General features: G+C 36.1%; 1 protein-coding gene across 1 annotated transcript in view; it reads right to left on the minus strand.

Moving 5' to 3' along the window:
* GALNT13 (polypeptide N-acetylgalactosaminyltransferase 13) overlaps positions 1-23,198 on the minus strand; it is a 517,926-nt gene that overhangs the window by 12,517 nt on the left and 482,211 nt on the right. The window contains exon 11 of the mRNA XM_082657709.1: positions 7,513-7,647. Within this exon, the coding sequence (XP_082513835.1) occupies positions 7,513-7,647 (135 nt within the window). The remainder of the gene's footprint in view (positions 1-7,512; positions 7,648-23,198) is intronic.

The raw sequence follows: 23,198 nt of genomic DNA on the forward strand, positions 1-23,198 counted from the left end.
TCTGAAAGTGTGTCACAGCAGTAACCAAGTTACTTTGTCAGTTGTATTGTAAACAGATTTAAACGTACCTCCTGAAGTCTTGTCATTATAGACAGATATGTTTTCATTCTGATGCCTTTGCAAAAATGCTTCCTCTTCAAGAAGATTTATAGAAAGGACTTTTGGATAAATACAAGTTTCTGACTTTCAGACCATAATGCTGAACTGGGTAAGAAATTGAAGAATTCTAATGGGAAACCTGATGGCTTCGTAAAGCTGTTAACAAAAAGGATTAGTTACACAGGACTGAGTGAACTGGTGAATATGGTTGTAATTTTCATGGTTTCTATCTGAAAAATTACTGGTTTAAATCTGTGTTTTCCAGGTATAAGGAAAACCTTCTCCTTACACTAATTATGACTTACAGTAATTTGGTAAATTATACCTTTGTAAGCAGAACTGAAACATTTATCTTTTCTCTCTATCTGCTCCTTCAAGAGTGAAAGCCCTTAGGTTCCCAGCAGCTTTATCAGATAAATTAGGAAGGCTCCCTCAATAACAGGTACAGAAATCTCAAGGTATTTTGGGGACCTTGAAAAGGAAGGCATTCACCTAGATCTGTTAGGCAAAATCTGTGACAAGCCCTTGGTGTGACTTTCCTAGCCCTGAGAGGACTTTTAAAAGTTCAGTCTGAGACTCCTTATAAAAGTTTCAGCAAGCAGAAAACCCATATGATCAATTACAATTATATAAATCATCAGGCCAAGTTTATTGAGACCAAACTTATTTTGCAAACAGACTAGTCTTAATTTGGTTATATTTGGTAAAAACGAGGGTAATTTTAGAGAGAAAAAGATTATGTTTCAGTGAATATTAAATTCCAGTTTTGTTAATGGCAGTCTGTTATTTACTAAGACTCACCTCCCAGATAGTTCCTTGCTGTTATGTTATATTAATGTAAAGTTTAATTGAAGGACACTCTAAGTTTGTTTCTGAAGCTTATCTCAGTAATCTATCTTTGGATGAAGATCAGATGCCCCACAACTAGCAACCAGGGGATTATGCATGCTGGAAAAGGCATAATTGAAAGGACTGTCTCCAACATGGACGGAAGGGCCCTTATCAGGTACTCTTAACTAGCTCATGCACAGTGAAACTGAAGGGAATTGACTCTTGGATTAATTTCCACTTACAAAGGGCCCCTGCACCGGACTGGTCTATAGAGAGGACTGCTGACCTCAAACTCACCTTAGAACAATGCTCAAACATAGGAGAAACTACATTCCTCCTAGGATGAGAAAAAGACAATATCAGAAATAGACAGCTAGCCCAAGATCCTGGACCTGACTTGTATGATCATTTATAATGTTTTCTTGATTCTTGGACCTTTGCATATGAATCAGTTGCCTTTCTATCATAGGCACGATCCTATGCTAGTTTGAAAAATCAGTCCAGTTGTTGGGCTTGTGGCCAGTTAACCTGTGTCTAGTACTTCTGGGTTACCTTGCTGGATTTCTCCACTCCAGGGCTCTAATTGGTTAGCTGTGAGGAAATTTACTTTCAAAAAAAAATTATAGTTATGTTCAGGTTACTATTGATATTACTAGATGGAATCCCCTCACCTGGTCAATTAATAATGCCTGCTCTGACCCTGGCCATAAATACGAGTTTTCTTCTATTACTCAAGCTCAATCAGAGCAACAAGCAAAGTTTCAGCCAAGGAATAAAATCTCCCACAATTATGGGGCAGATTTAAGTAGATAACACCAGGCTATGGTAATTTAAGGTAAAAAGCTCCTCTCTGTTAGGAACAAATAAATCATACTAAGGATAATCAGTCTAGTAACACTAGGAAACTGCACTGGGTGCCTTATGGACAATGCCAATATATAATTTCCCTTAAAGATAGGGATTGGTACAGAACAGACTAAGTCAGATGACCTGCGATATACTGGGCTTCACCTAATGGAAGTTCTTGACTTATATTCCTACTTATGACCTCACTAATCTGCCAGCTATATTGTTTTTTATATTGCCTGTTTTACAACATTTTTGTTTCTTGTATTACCAAATGTGTGACTGAGCCTCTGATAAAATGATGATATGTAGTTCCATATGAGATCAATGATTATAATAGCACAACTCAAGATATGGGATGAAGCAACAAGAGGGAATATTTTTCTGGACTGTAAGAGGCTAGTAAGACAGGTGGCCCAGAGATTTTTGGCTACTGTTAATAAGACCTAGTCCAGTAATAGCACACTGAGTGGCCTATCAGCGAAATCTTCACCAGACCTGGGAGTGAGCATTCCCAGCACAGTGGGACGAAATGGTCATGAAATGCCCCCCCAAACCATGGTCGAATTTACCAAATTTATGACCATGAAGGGGCCCTGCTGACTGGAAACTGGCACTTGCCATCTGCTTCTGCAAGGATTAAGTCAATGGCCACTGTGGCCACTGACCTTCAACACCCCCTGAAAGGAATTCAGGGTGGAGATCAGGAATGAGGCACTCTGTGCTCTGAGAGAAACTGACAGAACAGGCCTTTAGATAGTTAAATACTTTCAGGAGATTTTATGAGCCCAAATTCTTATATCTTCCCATATCTAGAGAAATACTAACATCATTAACGGTGACATCTGCTTTATTAAGGATAGTATTACAATTAAAAGTCAAAATGGAGTAGCTGTGGTTCAGATATCCAATGAAATAACTAGGTGACACTATGGGTGTGATTTCAGACAAGTCCTTGTATTGCTAAGAACTTGAGTTTTCTGAGCTGTATCAGAATTGGATGCTACCAGCCATCCTCAAAACAATGTCTGCTGGCAGCTGGTAGCTGCAACCTTACTTTTTAAAGGTCTCCTCTTGTAACTATTACATTTTAGACAATGGAATTGTTTTAGATCATACATTAACAAAAAGAGACATGTGTGGTGACCAGTAGCACCTGTTATCTATGTGTTAACACCACATTAAAAGTTAAAACCTACTTAGATAAAACTAGACAACTGGCTACATGGCTACAAGTCTCTCCAAAGTGCCTGGTCCAGACTGGGTTTCAGGCTTATTCTCCTGAAAAGAAATGAGATTTATTTTGCCTATTAAAATTCCAGTTGTCACTCTTCCAACTACTTCTAATTTGGTCTGTTACACTAAAATGGCAGATCCAGGGACTGAGATTTGAATCATACAAGACTCAGATCCAGGACTTGGAACTCAGAAATATTTCCAATTCAGTGTCTGTTTTCCAAATTGAGGCAGGACTAGGCCCCATTTTAGCAGGAAGTGGCCAGAGCTGTCATCACCCAGTTTCCTGAATTAAAACTGATAGGACTCTGTGGGGCTCTGGAATACAAATCCTTTCTGTGTCCCCTGTTTCTTGTTTATAGGATATAGACTTCATTCAGCCTCCCAGACCTTCCCTGAGCTCCAAAGGGCAGATTCAAACAGTTGTTAATCAGGGAAGGGAGGGGATGCAAAAACAGGGGAGGAGCCGTCAAATGGTGGTACAGCCTTGGGGCAGGGTCCTGGTTCCTCCTAAGGAGTATGCATAAGAACATCTTTGAGTTTTTCTGCAGGAACTAAGGCCCCCACCCAGGTAGAGAGGATGGTAATTTCAGGCTGAGCACAAGGTTCCTGGAACCACCACCCTGTTACCTCACCACCACCCAATCAGAAGGAAGTCACACACCCTGCAGCTCTCACCCCAGATTTTGCCTTCCTTTTCTGGGCCTGGTGATGACCATCCTGTTAGACCTCCTGTTTGGCCCCTGTCTGTTTCATCTCCAACAGGCTCCAAGAGTTTCAGGCTAAATTGTTACCATGAGGGTGAATGCTGGTTTTGGGCACAGAATACCTTGATTTAGATCAGGTGGAGAGAGACTTCTACTCTACTAGGCAGGACTATGCCTATTCTCAGCAGGAAGTAGTTACAGAAGAAAGAGACCTCTACCCCAATTCCCAAGAAGTATCTTGAGTATGAAGTCTCTCCGGGGGAGTTATTAGGGGAACCACTGACTGAAACCACCCACCCTGGCCAGGCCCAATAGTAACCACTTGTGTGAGTTATCTTAACAATAGGAGGTCCTGGTAAGGAACATAGAACTAACAAGCTACCACCAACCGGAAGAATTCAGGAAAGGTCAAAAGGAGACAGGAGACACCAGTCCATATGTCCTCCCAGAATCCTTCTTGCTGTAATCCATCTTGGCTGAGCAATGCACTTGCCACCAGGAAGGACCCTGAGTCAGAATGATTGGCCCCAGACAACCCAGAAACTAATCCTATCACCGTAAAACCCGAGACTGTGAGCCACATGGCAGAGCAGTCCTCCTGGGTTCCCTTACCCTCCTGCTCTCCACCCAGGTGCCCCTTCTCAGTAAAGTCTCTTGCTTTGTCAGCATGTGTGTCTACTCAGACAATTCATTTCCAAGTGTTAGATGAGAGCCCACTCTCGGGCCCTGGAAGGGGTCCCTCTTTCTGTACCAATACTGTTTCAATTTTTCTCTGGATATTTGAAGTTCTCCCATTTATGACTTGCTTTTTTAAGATTAAAAGGACTGTGTGAGATAAGGTGTGGAATGTTTCAGTTGTTCACACTGTGAGATTCACAATTGTATTGATAACTAGCTTTCTTTGGTTACTTCATTAGGACCTAAATCCTGCCTCAGCCATGGGTGGTGTAATCTTTGTACTTTAGCCTCCTCCTAATAAAGGCTAAAAGGAGAGAATTGAAAGGTAAATTTCAGCTCTGTAATTCTGTGAACTCCTTATTCTGCTTTGAAAGTGCGCCACCTCAGGTTTCTCAAAGAAGAATTAATTTGCCCTTGATAGCCGTAGATAAAGAATTAAAAAAACAGCAAGTGCTATTTCTACTTTCCACTGGTTGTAATATGAAACTAGAGCTGCTTGGCAATTACTCCCCTTTCTCATCTCAGCACCTCTCACCCTTATGCTCCATTTCCCTCCTCTCTCTCCTGGAAGCCTTGTCATTTTCTAAAACATATTTATGCTTTTTCCTAACTTTGCAATATTTTTCAGTAGTGCATATAAAAAGACTAAGAAAGATAAGCAGATGTTTGGCCACTGTCTAGACTTGTCCTTCCTAAACTCTTACCATGTACATAAATGACCTGGGGATTTTGCTAAAATACAGACTCTGACTTAGTGTGTCTAGGGTGGTCTCTCAGATTCCTGATTTCCAACAAGTTCCCAGGTGATGGCACTAGTCCTAGAATTACACTTTGGGTAGCAGTTGTTGAGACTATTTTGTAGACTTAAAGTGATCATAAACCTAAAACTTAAAGAAAAGGTAATTATAAAAAATAGATATTGTATTTCACTTTCATTAAAAAAATCATGTCTTTCTGCTGACCTCTTCACAAATAAAATCAGTGTTTTCTTTCAAAGTTGAAATTTCCAGGAAGGCAGTACATTATTTCTATAATCTATTCTCGTGTGTCTTCGCTACATTATGATTCTACATTTTTTAATTTGGCAAAAAAATCTACATTATGATTTAAAATTTAGACAAGTTGAACATCACAATTCTGAAAACCTAAACATATAGGAGAGTAAATTAAACTTATATAATTATTAAGATGATTGGATTATTTATTTAAAAATAAACATTTCTCAACATTTATGACATAAGCTTTATTGTATGTGTTTTAGAAATAATGTTTACATGCCACAGAACATAACAGTCCTCTAAAATACTGCAACAGAATAACTTCTAGTTATCCAAAATAGTAAATTTACAAAAAACTATATCTTAGCTGAAGCTAGCTATTTTTTTCCACTTTTCTTTCAAAATCCCCTAATATTCAGTAATCTTGCTACTGGCTGATAAAAATATAAACATATACAGAATTACCAAAAATAGTTATTTCAAATATGCAGGAATTTGAATTATGACTATAGAAGCTGTTGTCACTTAAAAATTATAGAAAAGTTTAAAGATTAGATGTGGTATTCTGAAATTCTGCTTCATCTTATAAAAAATATGTATGCTCATTTCCCTTTCCTTTTAATATATACTAGATTTCTTTGTTTTTTTAGCACAAGCCCAGTAAAGTCCTTGTTTCCTAGTGAAAACTAAAGAGCAACAACAGCAACAACAACAAAAGTTTTTATTTTAAAACTTGCATTGTTTCTCCTTTATTTGTACATTTATCTGTACTTTTCCTCATTGAAGAGGTAGGGAGCTCAGGGTCCAGGATTACCCACACATATTATTGGAGGAAACAGCATCCATCCCCAGGCTTAACCTAAAGGATGGTGATGGATGATAACAGTTGAAGAGAAAACTTGGTGGTTAGACAGAGAAGATGAACAACGTATTAGGAAGGCAAGAGTCTGAATAGAGCACACTGGTGCAATATAGGAAGGGTTCAGGGTGTTTGTCTTTAATAATGTCCCAGAAGAAAAATATTTGTTGTCTAAGGAGCTTGGTAATCTTGTATAAATTTTAGGGCCCAATTTTAACCCTACATAACTAGTTTCAGATCACATTAGAATTCAGTGTTTTCTTGATATTCCACTTAAGAAACTATATCTTGCAAATTAAATTGACATTCAAAAAGTGTTTAAAAAGATCTTGTTAAACTATCAGTAATACCAACAACTCTGAAGGTTGGTTTTTAAAATGTTACTCTTGCAGAGTATTATAGGCTTGCATCTGCATCTGTGAAATTCTTTTATCTCTATTGTATTATTTATCTTGTAAGAATAAAGTTTACTTATCTTTGAATAAGTCACCGATCATTTAATGATGTGGAAAATGTGGCAAAGATGACCAATTCATTTTGCTAAGCAAAGAGAACTGAAAGAAATGCAGCTGTTTCAATGCACCTTCCTTATGCAGAGGAAAATATTTCTTTTTTTATTAGCTCCATCTGATGGTCGATCTGGTTTTTACACACTGCCTGGCTATAAATTCCCAACAGTAATTTCACTGTTTTCTATCCCTCTCTTCTATCAGAAAAATGTGCTATATTGTGAAGATACTCCTTAGCTGATTATGTATCTAATTAATTCATTGAATTCTGCAAAGTATTTACTAATGTAAAGAACACTAATTCATGCTAATTCTTGTGGCTATTTTCTTTTTCCTTTAAGTTGAGAAGCATAAATATCACTGATTACAACCATGTAAAATGTAAAATTTGAAAATATGAGAATATTAGTGATATTGTCCTGTATGCACATTTTCATACAGGACACACATACCTCTCAGATAGGCTTGGCCTGCCCATTACCTAATTTATGTTGAGCATGTACATGGTGATAACAGAGTTTAAGCACATAAAAATGACTTTATTTTCCTTATGTATATTTTATACTAATGGACTAGTTTGGCAAAAACCTATTTATATGATATACCATCCTAATGTTTTCAGCTATGAGCATGCATGCTTGAAAATACAATTCTTTCAATGCAGAGAAAAAATAGCTTAGGATTTAAATGTATTTGAAATACATAACTGAGTCTAAGCATTAAATAAATAAATTAAGAAAATACTATACCTCAGCATCATACTCCCATAACTGATTTCCTCTCATGTGGTGGCATTTTAACATGATTACAGGTCCGTTGAGTCTAGACACATCCAAGCACAAGTCATCGGTTCTGATTTCTTTGTCAGCAGTATAAGAAAATACCTGAAAATATAAGAGTCAGCCAATAAAATAATATATTCTTTAAAAAAAAAAAAGTTGCAGTATAGCAGATTTATCTGTGGAAGCTTTCATATCAGATAAACTTGTGTTTTCAAATGATCTCTGCTGTGTGATCTTGAGAAAGCTAGTTCATCTCTCTGCGTCCTTTTCTTCAACTACAAAATATGTACAGTGTCATGTGCTTTTTGTGAAGACTCAGTTTAACAAACTAAATTATTATTATTTTTGTAATTCTAACCTTTTTTTCCTTTTTTAAATTGAAGTAACAGTTGATTTACAATGTTTAGTTTCAGGTGTAGAGCAAAGTGATGTATATGTATTCTTTTTCAGATTCTTTCCCCTTATAGGTTATTCCAAAATATTGAGTATTATTCCCTGGGCTATACAGTAGGTCTGTGTTGGTTATCTGTTTCATACATAGTAGTGTGTATATGTTAATCCCAAACTCCTGATTTATACCTTTGCATCCCTACCCCTTTCCCCTTTGGTAACTACAAGTTTGTTTTCTATGTCTGTGAGTCTGTTACTGTTTTGTAAGTAAGTTCTTTTGTATCGTTTTTTAGATTCCACATATAAGCAATATCATATGGTATTTGTCTTTCTTTGACTTATTTCACTTAGTATGTTAATCTCTAGGTCCATCCATGTTGCTGCAAAGGCATTATTTCATTCTTTTTATGGCTGAATAAAATTCCACTGTATTTATATACCACATCTTCTTTATTCCTCTGTCAATGGACATTTAGGATGCTTCCATACCTTGGCTATTGTAAATAGTGCTGCAGTGAAGATTAGGGTGAATGTATCTTTTCGAGTTATAGTTTTCTCTGGATATATGCCTAGGAGTGGGATTGCGGGTCATATGGAAGTTCTATTTTTAGCTTTTTAAGGAACTTCATACTGTTTTCCATAGTGGCTATACCAATTTACATTCTCACCAACAGTGTAGGATGGTTCCTTATTCTCCACACACTCTCTAGCATTTATTGTTTGTAGAGTTTTTGGTGATGGTCATTCTGACTGGCGTGAGGTGATACCTCATTGTAGTTTTGATTTGCATGTCTGATAATTGGTGATGTTGTACATCTTTTCATGTGCCTTTTGGCCATCTGTATGTCGTCTTTGGAGAAATGTCTGTTTAGATGTGCCTATTTTTTGATTGGGTTGTTTCTTTTTTTGATATTGAGCTGTTTGTATACTTTAGAGATTGATCTCTTGTAGGTCGCATCGTATGCAAATATTTTCTCCCATTTTGTAGGTTGTCTGTTTATGACTTCCTTTGCTGTACAAAAGCTTTTAAGTTTAATTACATCCCATTTGTTTATTTTTGTTTTTATTTTGATTAGGAGATGGATCCTAAAAGGTATTGCTGCGATTTATGTGTTCTGCCTGTTTCCTCTAGGAGTTTTATAGTATCCAGTTTCACATTTAGGTTTTTAATCCATTTTGAGTTTATTTTTCTGTATGGTGTTAGAGGATGTTAACTAAATTATTAAATTCTTAGTATTTGGTGACATTGTATTTTCTGAATTATATTTGCCTTATAAAACTTACACAACAGGTTCAATAAAATAAAGTTTGTAAGCTTTATGGAGCTCCGTAAAGGGCAGTCCTTGTTGCCACCACCATATGACCAATTCCCTAAGTCTAGAGACAACGATGTTTTTCATCAGTTTCCTTTCTATAACATAAGTACATCACATAAACTTTATTAAATATTGTCAGTGGGTTTCTGAAGGTTGTAGAATTATCTTTAGAGATCTCCTTAAAGGCAGGCTCTATGTTTACCTTTCTCATGTGGTTTTGGCTGGGCTTGACTATAATTCTTCTCAAAATATCCAAGAAATGTCAAGGTAGATAGCAGACTCATTGTTAGCTAATTCAAACTGATGCTTTAATAATCTCTATTATTTTGTTCCTAGTGTGAATAATTTATTTATAACATTGATTATTAAAGTTTTGTAAGGGTTATTAAGTACATAATTATAAAAGTTGTTTTCTTCTGTTATGATAAGCATGCTTCAGTATTCTGTGGGTATTTATTTTTTCTTTGCAATGTCAAGAGGGAGTATGATGAGGAAGGTCATTTCAAGGTCTTTTCATTTCCCAAAGCAACCTGATGAAATCTGAGGAAGTCAGCTCTACAGATCACTTATAAACTCTGAGTCCTAGCCTGTAAGCTGACTAAGTTAGTCTTGAAATGGTTGCCTCTGTAGCACTGGTACTCAGGGCTTCTAGGAAGACTAGGAAGATCACAAGTAGTGGTAAGAGGGAGATGCAAAGTCAGTGATGGAACCCAAGTACGCTCTTAAGCCAACATCTTAAAAGGAAAATTTTCACAAAGGTTATACATTTTACTTAACAATATAAAAACTTGGGAAGTGTATAAAGTTCATTTATTTAAACAATATAAAATATATTATAGATTTCATGTATTGAATTCAGAAAAGATTTTCTTATCTTTGAAGAATCATGTATACGTGTATACTTTTTATACTTTTCAATGTATATACTTTTCATGGAAAAAGAGTAACCAAAAGAAGAATGAAGGAAACACCCATCTAAGATAAGTATTTGTATCCTTCCCAAACGTGGCTAGTATTTTTTTTAATACAATTACAAGCATATTTAATTAAATAAATGAATCTGGTAGTACACCTTGATGTGAGAGAGGGTAGTTTCTAGAGAAATTTCTTTTGCCCATTATAGGATTATTTCAATGTGAAGGATAATTTTCCACTTTGAAATTGCTTTATTTTAGTTGTATACAGATGGCAATGTAAACGGAGACACCAAAGCATCCATATTCACCATTAATTTTGCATAATGAGTATAATCATGGCCTGAGCATCAATTCTCCTCAGGTCTCTAATGATAGTTTGGAAACTTTAACTATTGAAAGTTCTAGAGAGAAGTCCACAAAGCATTCTTTGTTCCTCAATTTCTAATTTTGATTCACTTTTGGGTCAATTAATAGATATGTAATTTACATCACATTTAAGAAAGATATCTATAGAATACTCTCTGACCCTATATATGAAATTATCTTTCTTTGGACTTTGCAATTGAAAAAAAATTAACTGATGCATCTACAAGTCATGGCGATTGCTGGCAAACACCAGAAGTTAGAAGCAGCAAAGAATGATTCTCCCTTACAGGTTTCAGAAAGAATATGCCCTTTCTGGCACCTTGATTTCAGACATCCAGCGTCGAGAATTGTGAGTCAATAAATTTCTTTTGTTTTAAGCCATCCAGTTTGTGATGGTTTGTTATAGCAGTTTGAGGAAACGAATACACTTTCTTTTATTCCTAATGCTGGTTGAAGCCTTTAAAAGTAATGGGATTAGTTTTCCAAATGTCACTGCAAATTTTTCAAATCTATTGTATCTCAATATCTGGGCCTAAAATTGTACCATCCAGTTATACTTTCCAAAAGCGTCAGAGCAATCATTTTCATAATCATTTTTCCATTTAAATATATCTTTGTAAAGTGGTTCTTTACTATGACTAGATGATTTACTTGCTTTTATGTATACTTTATTGAGGTTAGATTGATTTCTGTCTCTGAACTGATGCAATCAAATGAGTTTAGGAATAACTCCCAACATATGAAAGATGATAGCCAAGCTCAGTCTCAGTTCCTTTTAATCTTAATATTTTTTCAGAGAAGGTAAACTTTTTCATTATATCACACATGCATACAGTTTGTTCTGGATTTTTCTTTTTGGGAAGTGTGTCCAAAGGTATTTTATGATTCTTCAAATATCTAAAATTGAAACAACATTTAAACATTTTTTAAAGACTGTGTGAGAATTATCTAAAATATTCTGCAGTAAATTAGTACTTTACTTCGCACAATGAAAGAATGTGTCAATACGTTCTTTTAAAAATTGTATCTTGCTTAAAATCCTAATGTATACCTGTTTCTTTAAAAATACTCTTATATCTTTACCCCTTTGAATAATTGTGAGAGCATAGCAGACATTCACAAAACCTTGTAGAGCAGCCCAAGTTGCAAACCAAGGACACTGTTCTGTTACTGGGACCTGGACCACGCCTCCTTCAGCAAGAGGCTTGGGGACTAAACGCCCTCTGCTGGCTCTGTCTCAACATAAGGTTTCCTTCCTTCTTTTATCCTTAGATAAAGAAATATTTTGCCAAAAAATATGTGTGTATTTAAAAGGCTCACATGCGTATTTGATTCAGCTTTGTTAATTATACAGGTTGTGATTTCCCTAGATTTAGTTCAGAATTTATAAAATACTTTTCCTGTCGAGTTCCTCAGGACAATATTTACTCTAAAGGTTCACAGTTTGAAGAGACTATGTTACTCTATGCCAGCTGCTTCACTTTCTAGATGAAGAAACTGAGGTCAGTAAAGCTACAGGGTTCACCCAATTTGCCAGAGCGTCTTAGCGAAAGAGGTCTCTCTGGACCCCAGGCTCATTGTCACTGTTCCTTCACTTGACCATACTGCCCTTTACATACCCATTTTGGAGCTTTGGGCCCTCTGGGAATCCCTTTAGGTATTTGAAATACAGTCAGTTTGAGAAATCTGTTAACAGCCATCCAGAAGGACAAATTATAAGAAAATAAACATCATAAGAGTTTTTCCCTCATTCTGTAAAAATAGCCCAGGAACATTTGTATTGAAATAACAAAGAAAATTGTTTAGCAATAAAAATTCAACATTTAGCAGTGATTTATTTTTTAACACGTTCTCTCTTACTATATGTCACACCATCCTGATATTAGCATGGAGAATGCATAGATGGAATTGAATTCATCAATGGAGATGCCAAACAAAGAGACTTTTGCTCTCAGACAAAAGATTTTTGTCTTAATTGATTTCAGATTCTGTTTATAGCCTGTTAGCCCAGTGGTTTATATAGAAGAGGGTAAGGAGATGTAGGTAGCTTCTAGCTGTGTACTCTTATCTTACATGCATACATGGTATCTATGGTCTTTTACAGTTTTAATGCTCTAAAAGACTTGTTAAAAACAGGATGTGAGTGTGTATCTCAAGTTCAGTATTCCCAGTCTGTCCTCAGTATCACCTATGAAGGCTTAACTCTTTCCCCTTTCACTTCAATATAACTATGTAACACTCTGGTAGTTCCCTGTTTGTACTCAGCAAGTCACCTCAGTCTTCCATCCCTGACCTGGTATGTGCTGATCATATCATTCGGACTATCCATTTCACTTTGCCCAGGAAAAGATCACCTCCTTAAAGTCTTAGTACATTCGTCACTTTCTTCATGTAGCGTTTTTTAACTACTCTTACCCTGATAGCTTATCTGCACTTTATTGTAGGTATGATATCATCTGTGCATATCTTTGGAGCAGAACAGCGCTAACACAATGGGCTTTGGAAAATGACACGACTTGGGTTTGAGACCTTCCTCCACACTCTTCAGAAAGAATTACTGTGAGACTTTGACCAAATCTTACCTTCCTTATCTGGGAAAAGGGATAAAGATGCCTCCTGTTTCCTGGGCTATTTCAGAGGTTGAATGAGGTAATTCTTCTAAACTCTAAACACAGTACTTAGCCCAAGTGACATCTCAGTATCAGTAATTATCTGTGCAAAATCCAGGCATATAATCTACATTTGATTACAGTTTGTTTCATCTTTTTGTTTTATTTTTTAAACCTCTTTACCCCAGTAATAATGCTAGAGATATATTTTGAATACCTTTGGAAACAATTCTAGGAGAAGAGTATGTGTCCAGTAATTACTTGCTGAATTTCAATGAAAGCAATTTCTCTTTGGAGTTCTTTAGTACACTTTATGGAAAACAGAGCAAGAGAATAAGGTAATAAAATAAGCAGGATGCACTAATATAATAAAATGTGACTGTTGTTTCTATTTTCTTTCTACTTCATTGTTAAATCCTCCTTTTTTTTTTTTTTCTGTGTTACGCAGGCCTCTCACTGTTGTGGCCTCTCCCGTTGTGGAGCACAGGCTCCGGACGTGTAGGCTCAGCGGCCATGGCTCACGGGCCCAGCCGCTCCACGGCATGTGAGATCTTCCCGGACCGGTGCACGAACCCGTGTCCCCTGCATCGGCAGGCAGACTCTCAACCACTGCGCCACCAGGGAAGCCCAAATCCTCCCATTTTAAACACTACTGGTGTTAAAGTTTATGTATGTTTAATAACTTACTCTGCCTTGAAGGGTTTTAAAGGAAGTCTGCAATTCAGGAATCTATACTCAAATATTTTCCAAATATTTACTCATATTCTACTATTGTAATATTGAAGAATATAAATTGCAAATATAAGCCTAGTAGGAATTTCTTCCAAAAGATACCTCAAGATATAATACTTGAATGGTAGATATTGTTTTTTATGTGACTGTGGTAGAATTCTCAGATGGCCCCAAGATTCTTGTCCCCTGGTGTACATGCCCTGTTTAACACCCTGCCCTTGAATGTTGGTGAGAGTGTGACCATGACAGGAAAGTTACTTCTTGATTACATTATGTTACATAAGACTGTGTCTTTGCAGACTGAGAAAGATGGGCCCTCAGTCCTCCAACTTCAAGGAACTGAAATCTGCCAATAACCAGGAATCTTGGGCCTCCATTAAGATCACAGCTCTGACCAACACCTTCATTTCAGTCCTGTGAGACCCTGATCAGAGAACGCAGCCACGTCGTGCCTGAATTTCTGACCTATAGCACTGTGAGTTAATAATTTTGTGTTGTTTTAAGCCACTTAATTGGTAGTAATTTGTTATACAACAATAGGAAATTAATACAGTGATCATCAGGTTAAAGGAGATGCATGCAAAAACTAAATTATTCTCACCATGTAGAACACCTTCTCCCATGCTATGTCTCTATCATTTATCTATTCATTCAGTGATTCGTCCATCTATTTATTCCGTGATACTTTTGAGAATGTTAAATGTTTTCAGGCTTTATCTAAACCATATAGGCCATTCATGAAACTTTGATAGCAGACATCCAAGCAAATGCCAACATTTCTGTAAGAGTTTCCTCCACTATTCCAACCTGCTTGAACTCTGTTCTTGATGTTCTCATTGTATTGATTTTCTGTAACAAATTAACTTTCTCTTGATGATATTCTTTATGTTTTCCCCCACTGAATTATTCCTTAAATATTTTTTATCTGAAGAACTGGCCTTCACACATATAAATTGCAAGGGAAGTAAAGTAAATTCCTGGATGGGATATTCTCCTTCAGTCATGGGCAATTTTATACATACTTTCCCTTTATGACTATATCATTAGTTGGAACCATGGAGCAGCAAGATATCTGGTCTTTGAGGTTCTTACTCATTTATGCCTGTGAATGTAAAATAAACATAGCAGTAATAATATATATTATTCACATGACATATATATACGTATATATATAGACTATACATTCATTTTAGTGTTTGTTTTATTAGCCACAGATTAATGATAGAAGACTTTGTGATATCATTTCTGAATGTATTTTTACTGGTATTTTATATTATTTCAAAACTTTTCCACATACATTGTATTATTAGACACTTCCTAAAACTGGTATGTTGCATATAATTAGAGAAAAATTATATTAAATATATTAAAAAGAAGGCAAATTATAATGTCCTTAAGATAGCACAAAGAAACTTACTGTGTATCTGTTGTAACTGCATCTTATCTGTAAAGGTAAACTACCCTTTAGTTTAAATTAGACATAATTTTTAAAATTCACCTCCATATTGTTAGCACAACATTGGCACTGAATCAAATAATACTGAACTTTTCTAGATGGTTTCAAGCTTAAAGAAATCCTACTTATGTCATTCATCATTGCTGCCAACTAAGATCAATTTAGTTCGGCTTCCTCCAGAAGCTGACATTGAACAAGGATTCAAGTGCAAGTAGTTTTTATTATGTGGATGATCCCAAGAAAGACCAGTAGGAGTGCAGGGAAGGCAAAGCAGCCAATAAAGGGTATATTACAAATTAGTTACACTGTAGATAACTGGAGCCTTATCCTGTTGGGAAACTGGCAACCAGGTGGAACAAGCCTCAGATTCAGTTCCCTGGAAGGGTGAAGGACCTGGGATAATTATACCACTTGCCCTCAGCTTTTGCTTGAGGCGTGCTTCCAGGGAGTAGAGTTGATTAATTCCCCAGGTGTGACAAGGTGGGCAAAGCAGCCTCTGGCAGAGAAAACCAGCAGGCAGAGGGACAGAGATTCTGGCCTTTTGGATGTTGGGCTGGAAGCAGGTAGAAGGAGAGAAAGCCAACATTTTGGGATAATCTGCCATGTGTTTGGCAAGATAGCAGTCATTTTAAATATTAGTATATTAAATATGATATAGCATATATCATAAATTTCTTCAGTAACTTTTCAGGGTTAGTATTATAATTTCTTTTTTTTCAAATAAGGAATGTGACATTCAAAATGGTTAGATAAATTCCAGGTCACTCAGTTTGCAAGTGGGAAAACCTGTCTTTGATCTGTGGTCTGTCAGGCCCCAAATCCCATGCTCTTTTCACACAGTTAACATTTTGCTTCTGGGATATTTAAAAAACTCCAAACTTTATTCAGATTTCACAGGTTTTTCCTTAAATTTCCCATATGGTCCTATGTTCATTTTTCCAGGATCCCATCCAGGATACCACATTACATGTAGTCGTCATATCTCCTTAGCCAACTCTGATAGATGCTCAGACTTTACTCTTTTTGATGACTGACAGTTTTGAGGAGCACTAGTTAGGTATTTTGTGGAGTGTACCTCAGTTTGGGTTTGTCTGATGTTCACCTCATGGTTAGATTGGGGTTATAGATTTTTGGGGGGAAGATCACAAAAGTGAAGTGCCATTCTCCTCACATTTTATCAAGGGTACATGGTATTAACATGACTCACAGTGTAGAGCCTTGATCACTCACCCAGGGCAGCATTTGCCATGTTTCTCCACTGCAGAGTCACCACCACACCCTTCCATATTCTACTCTTAGAAAGCAAGTCAGTAAGCACAGCCCACACACAAGCAGGAGGAGAGATAAATTCCATCTTCTGGAGGGGGACCTGTCTACATAAATTATTTGGAATTCTTCTGTATAGGAGATCTCAGAGATCAATATTAACATGTCCTAAAAACTTCAGTCTAAAACTGGGGGCCATGTCTTTATATCAGATTCATATGTAACCACATTAAGATTCTCATAGTAAAAAATAAATCTAGCTCATGGGCCACTTGTTTGGGCCACTGAAGGAAGAAAAGTTCTCTTTAGTGAGCACATTGTAACGTAATGATTTCCACCACCTAGAAATAGCACTTGGTCTCATCAGTGTGTAAGACGTGGATTGAACACTGGCCACCGTGACCTAGGGAGACCACTTTGATCATTCTTTGGTGTTACAGGGACCATACAGTGCACCTCTGAATTTGCTAGCTGCTGTTTTCTTGGGGCGGGGGGTGGGGGAAAGTGCCTCTTAAAACAAACAATTTCTGCATATCCCAGCCAAATAAGCACATTTTACTTCCTTTAAATAAAAAGAACACTGCAAAATCTGTGCGAGGGCTTTCTCTAGCTGTGGCAAGCGGGGGCCACTCTTCATCGCGGTGCGCGGGCCTCTCACTATCGCGGCCTCTCCCGTTGCGGAGCACAGGCTCCAGACGCGCAGGTTCAGTAATTGTGGCTCACGGGCCCAGTTGCTCTGCGGCATGTGGGATCTTCCCAGACCAGGGCTCGAACCCGTGTCCCCTGCATTGGCAGGTAGATTCTCAACCACTGCGCCACCAGGGAAGCCCCAGAAGTTTGAGTTTTAAGTGTATATTTATTTCCTCTTGGTGCCCATATATTACTGGGTATATATATATGGTGTTCAATGAATTACTGATTAATAGGTTCTTTTTTCTTTAAGTCATTACTTTTTTGTGACTGGCAGGTTGCTCAAAATTTTCACATTGTTCTATCTTCTAAAAACATTTGTTTTCTAAATTTTTTTCCCCTAAATTCAAGCTTTCTAAATTCGTGTTCCTGTCACTGGACTGCAGGTTTCACAAATCATCTGGACTTGTCTCTTGCCTATCTAGCAATAGTGATAAAGAATATTAACTGAGAATGTCTAGTTCAACCATATCAATTTACAAATTAGAAATTGAGGGCCAGAAAGGACAAGAGACTTCATAACACCTGTGGTATGGACTGAATGTCACCCCACCACCCCAATTCATATGTTGAGCTATAATTCCCAGTGTGATGGTGTTTGGAGGTGGTGTATTTGGGAAGTAATTAGGTTCAGATGAGGTCATGAGGGTGGGGCCCTGTGATGGGATTAGTGCCTTTATAAGCAGAAGAAGAGATCAGAGCTTGCTTGCTCTCTGTCATGTGAAGAAGTAGCAAGAAGGTGGCTGTGTGCAAGCCAGAAAGAGGGCCCTCCCCAGAACATGACCATGCTGGCACCCTCATCTAAGACTTCCAGCCTCAAGAACTGTGAGAAAATAAATGTATGTTGTTTAATCCACCCAGTCTATGGTATTGTGTTCTAGCAGTCCAAGCAGACTAAGAGTCACAGAGGGATTTTGACACTCAGGTCCTCTGATGTTAACTTTTCACCAAAGCTGACTCAGATTAAGTATGGTGTAGTGTAGTAGGGTATATGAAGTGTATAACCTAATTATGATACCTTCCTCTCAGGGTTATTGTGAGACTCAAATTATATATACATACTTAAAACACCTGCAAATGTTTACTATAGGAGTAGTGTTCAATATAATTTCCACCCCCATCACTGCCATAGGCTTTTGGGAAGAAGCATTCATAATATACCCATAAAGAACTTAATTAATAACTAAACCAACTCATACTGCTGATATATGCTTTAATTTAGTGTAGGACGCAATTAATCCTAGAAAAATTTAGAAAAAAATTGTTTTGTGCAAAGGAGAAATATTGGCTTACATCCATATAAATAAAAACAATAGTTTGTAAAGATGAGGCTAGATTGTTAACTAGGAGAAATACCTAATAAAAATTAGAAAGATTTGTTCTTCATAGTTTATACAGAAAAATGATGACAATTCCATGATATCTTAGGTATAATTTTTTTATTTGATACAAAGAATGTATAATTAGGGTCATTAAAATATGGAAGATATTTTGTTGCTATCTTGTCACTATTGTTATATCAGGATTTCTAACAACAAGGCAAAATATATATGGGATGTATAGTTATTTGGGAACAAATGAAATATTTAAAACATTTTTTTCTGCCATGTAAGTGTATAAGCTTGCATTTGATTAGTCTCCTCATTTTGGGTTATCCTCAATAAAATCTTGTATATGATGACATCTTTTAAAAATTGGTGAGTTTTAAGCAAAGAATGCCTTAAAAATCTTGGTGCTATAAAAATATTATACCTGACATTTTATTTGGCTTGCAGATTTCTTAGACTTTTTTTCCTTTTTCTAAACTTTGTTTCTCTTCCTTGCATTGGTTAGTCAAATATTTGAACATAAATTTCTTCTCCAGTTTTTTGTTATCTAGGCTTCATGTGTTTTCTTTCCCCAAAAAACAAGTTTTCATATTTGGAAGGGAAAAAAACCCTAGGTATACCCTTACTTGTTACTTTCTTCCAATACTGTAAGAATTTATTAACTAGGATAGAATTGGGAATACAGTAAGATGAAGAAAATCTTAGGTATAGCAAAGCATATAATCATGAGTATGGGCTCTGCTTGGCTTCTGGTGAATATAAAACTGGGGTAGCCAACACTGTTAATTTAGAAACTATAGACATTATTTACCTTACTTAGAAACTAATAAGGTGGATTTTTCTACTAGAGTAAGCCAAGTTATTACTTTAGCTATTACAGAGTGCTTCAAATATTAAATAATAATTTATGTCCTCAGTAAAATTTAGGCACACACACTCTAAGGGAGAAGAGGGGATCATTTCAAAGGACCTTAATATTCTTCATATATAGTAGATTCATGCATTCAATCCATTAAATTTTTTAATATTAAATATACTAAAATGTTGGTAGGAAGATGACTTGAACAAGCAAGCAGCTCAGGGTAATGATTAAGACCAGAGTGTTAAGTCAAGAATTATGCATTAAGACAGGATGAAAGCATTTGAAGATAAAATAGAGAAAGGAATGAGGTTCAGAAGATTGAAAAAAATACAGAGGAGAAAGGTTCTTCTGGGACTAAATTGTTCAGTGGAGACAAACCTATCATGATGAAGTTAGCAGAAAGCTTATAGTCCATCTCTAAGTAACAGAAGCTTCAGAAGAGATAAACTGGTGGGCTGAGGGAGCTAGTAGCAAAACTGCTAGTAGCAAAACATTTTTCTTTTAGTAAGTTTTTCGGTTAACAGTCTACCCTTGTCATTAAGAAAAGTTCTATTGATGGTGTGCAATAAGAGAAGTACATATGCCTGTGTGTGTGTGTGTGTGTATTTTGTAAAAATACAGTAGTATTAAAGTTTCTGCTTTGTGAAAGTGTGTGATATTTCACTTTTCAAAGGGGGTTTTTCAAAATATTCTGGAAATTCCATTAATAAAATGAATACAAATTTATGTGAATTTTCCCAAAGATCTTAAAGTATTTTAATATTTAAGCTTTATAGAAATTTAATTTTAAGCTTTTTAGAGATGGGCTGATATGATGATACACTTTAATTGATTAATCAATAGAATAAGTATTTCTTTTGTCCACTATGTGCACATACTTTGATATCATCATCATTTCCTTAGATGCCCTCATAGAGACTGTTGTCCCTTCCAAGTTTAGTCCAGTGCCTTTCCTTTTCCATATAATTCTCTCCTTATCAGGAATCAGGGTAGACATTTTTATTATCTGAACACCAGAAATAATTGAACCTTTTTGAAGCTGATTTGTTTTTATATTATTATATGGGTATATTATATGGGTATATTATTATATACCCAATAAGTCATATAACCAGTGTTGTACTTACAGCTAGAAAGCTTGGAGCCAAAGTTGTGGCTTATTTAAATGAATGTAGGATTTCAGGTATTAATTTTAAACACTTTACAGTAAAATAGTAAAAGTGGTTTCTAGGTTGACTTGCATTGCCAATTTTTCCGTTGCTTTAAAAAAAAGTGTCAAATGTGATACATGTTAACTATCATTAAGCAGAAATTCATAAAATTGGACTGTACAACACTTAGAAGAAAAGATAGATCTAAGAAATAGACAATACTAGGGCTCAGTTTTTGGAACTATTAAGAAAACAATCTCACAATCTCTGAGTAACTCCTACAAGGGGAAAGAAAAGGATTGAACACAACAAATTTGCCATTTATTTCTATGCCAGGAAACACTCTGGCCAGGCAAAACTAGGCAGAATAAGATCATTAGTTTAAGTTCCTGCAAGTTTTAATCAACTCCAAGCTTAATACGTGTTTCTTTAATACAAAAGATAATATAATTTGTTTGAATTAAGAAAATGTTACCTGTTGATTGTTTACTCAGTTCTTGAATTAAGATTTGAAAAAACAATTTTAAAACTTCTGTGCAGAAGTTATTAACTATTAATGGAAAAGGCCATCATCATTTAATATTTATGGATTCACTTTTAGTTATTTTATACTTTAAAATTTTTATTAATATAGGATTTAGAGGTATTGACAATTTCATTTACTACTACAATTGCACTAAAATAGAATACAAAAACTCAAGTTAAAATGGAATATCCAAAACCAAATTTTCTATAATTAAAATATTCTGTAGGACCAGTATAATTTAGAGCCATTCTTTGTAGCTACTACTTGATTTCTTGAAGTAGCAAGATAAAGTAATACATGTTTTTAACTTTGAGGAAGGTTTCGTATCTTGTATCTTAAACCTCCGAAGGGGTGGATTGCTTAAGAACACTGAGCTAGAGACTTCCTGGAGTTTTCTTTGTGAGAACCTACAGTAGTTTCCTGTGGCTGCTGAAACAAATTATCGCAAACTTGATGACTTAAAACAATGGAGATTTATTCTCTCACAGTTATGGAGGCCAGAAATTTGAAGTCAGTTTCACTAGGTTGAAATCAAGGAACCAGCAAGGCAGTGTTCCCTCTGGAGTCTCTAGGGGAGAATCTGTACCTTGCCTCTTCTAGCTTTTGGCAACAGACTGTATTTCCTATGCTTGTGGCCACATCACTCCTATCTCTGCCTCTGTGGTCTCATTTCCTTCTCCTTGTCTATGTGTGTGTCACATCTCCCTCTGCTTTCCTCTTATAAGGATACATGTGGTTGCTTTTAGTGCCAACCAGATAATCCAGGACAATCTCCTATATCATGATCCTTAATCACATCTGCACTGTCCTTTTTGCCATATAAGGTAACATTCACAGGTACCAAGGCTTAGGATGTGCATACGTTTGGGGGTCATTTTTCAGCCTATTACAGCCTCAAATCTAGGCATTTTCATAGGAACAGTTTCATCTTCCAGGACGATTTTTCTTTATGTGGTTTCCCCAGAATTTTGAAGCTATTTCTGTGTTAACAGCAGGTCCTTGGGTAACTTTGAAAATTTTGTATGAATTTGTTTATCCATTCATTCTTTCAATAAGCACTTATTACTGTAGAAGGATTAAGAAAAGGAAATTAACTAATACTTGTTTCAAGAAAAGTTTACAGTTTGTTTTTGGAAATGAGTTGAATAAACACAATTGAATGCAAATATGAGAGTTAAAAGAGAAACATGGAGATATGGTATATGAGTAAGTAAAAAGCAAATGTGAAAAATTAAAGTATTGTGAGTTCAGCAAAAGGAAGTATCAATGTATATTGAAAATCAGAAAAAAACCAAATTATTATATGGAGGATGGTGAATTTTGAAGTGGAACTAGAACAATGTAAACTATGGAATTACGTAAACTAGAATTTATGTAGTTAGAAAAGTGGAGAAAGGTGATATCAGGTGGGTAAGAGAAAAGGCAAGGATATGATTTTAAAAAATGAATTTCAGTAACAATTTTTAAAATGTTCTGGCTATACTCAATAGAGTTGATAGAGTTGAGAGTTTGTATGGGTGAGCAACAGGAGATAAAATTACAGGGGTAAGAAGGAGTCAGACTGTGTAGAGCTTTGACTAGTAAAGAATGTTAATTTTATCTTGTAATAACAGGGGGCTCTAAAGTTTTTTGTTTTTCCAGTTGGGAATGGTATTTTTAAAGGAGTTTTCATTATTGAATGAGGGTGGAGTAGACAGGCTGGAGCTCTGGTGAAACTATATTGAAACTATTGTGGTAACTCAAATATGAAGCAATCAGGGCCAAGATTTGGAAAGTAGAATTATTAATAAAAGAAAAGAAGTAATAGGGAAAAAGGACATGTAGAAAGAATCCACAAGGCTTAGTGCCTAGTTCGAGAAGGGCAGGGTGTGTGATAAGAGATAAAAGAAGAAAATGTAAAAGATAGATGAATACAAAGATTGAAGAAAAAAGGCTTTTCATGAAAGATGAGTTAATTATAGACACACTGAATTTGAGGCTACACTTGGTCCTTCAAGTAGAAATGTGCATTAGTTTGAAGCAATGGGTGTAAGCCCAGGAATTG

The sequence above is a fragment of the Grampus griseus genome (genome assembly GCF_964374135.1).
Source record: "Grampus griseus genome assembly, chromosome: 7".
NCBI classification, from domain to species: domain Eukaryota; kingdom Metazoa; phylum Chordata; class Mammalia; order Artiodactyla; family Delphinidae; genus Grampus; species Grampus griseus.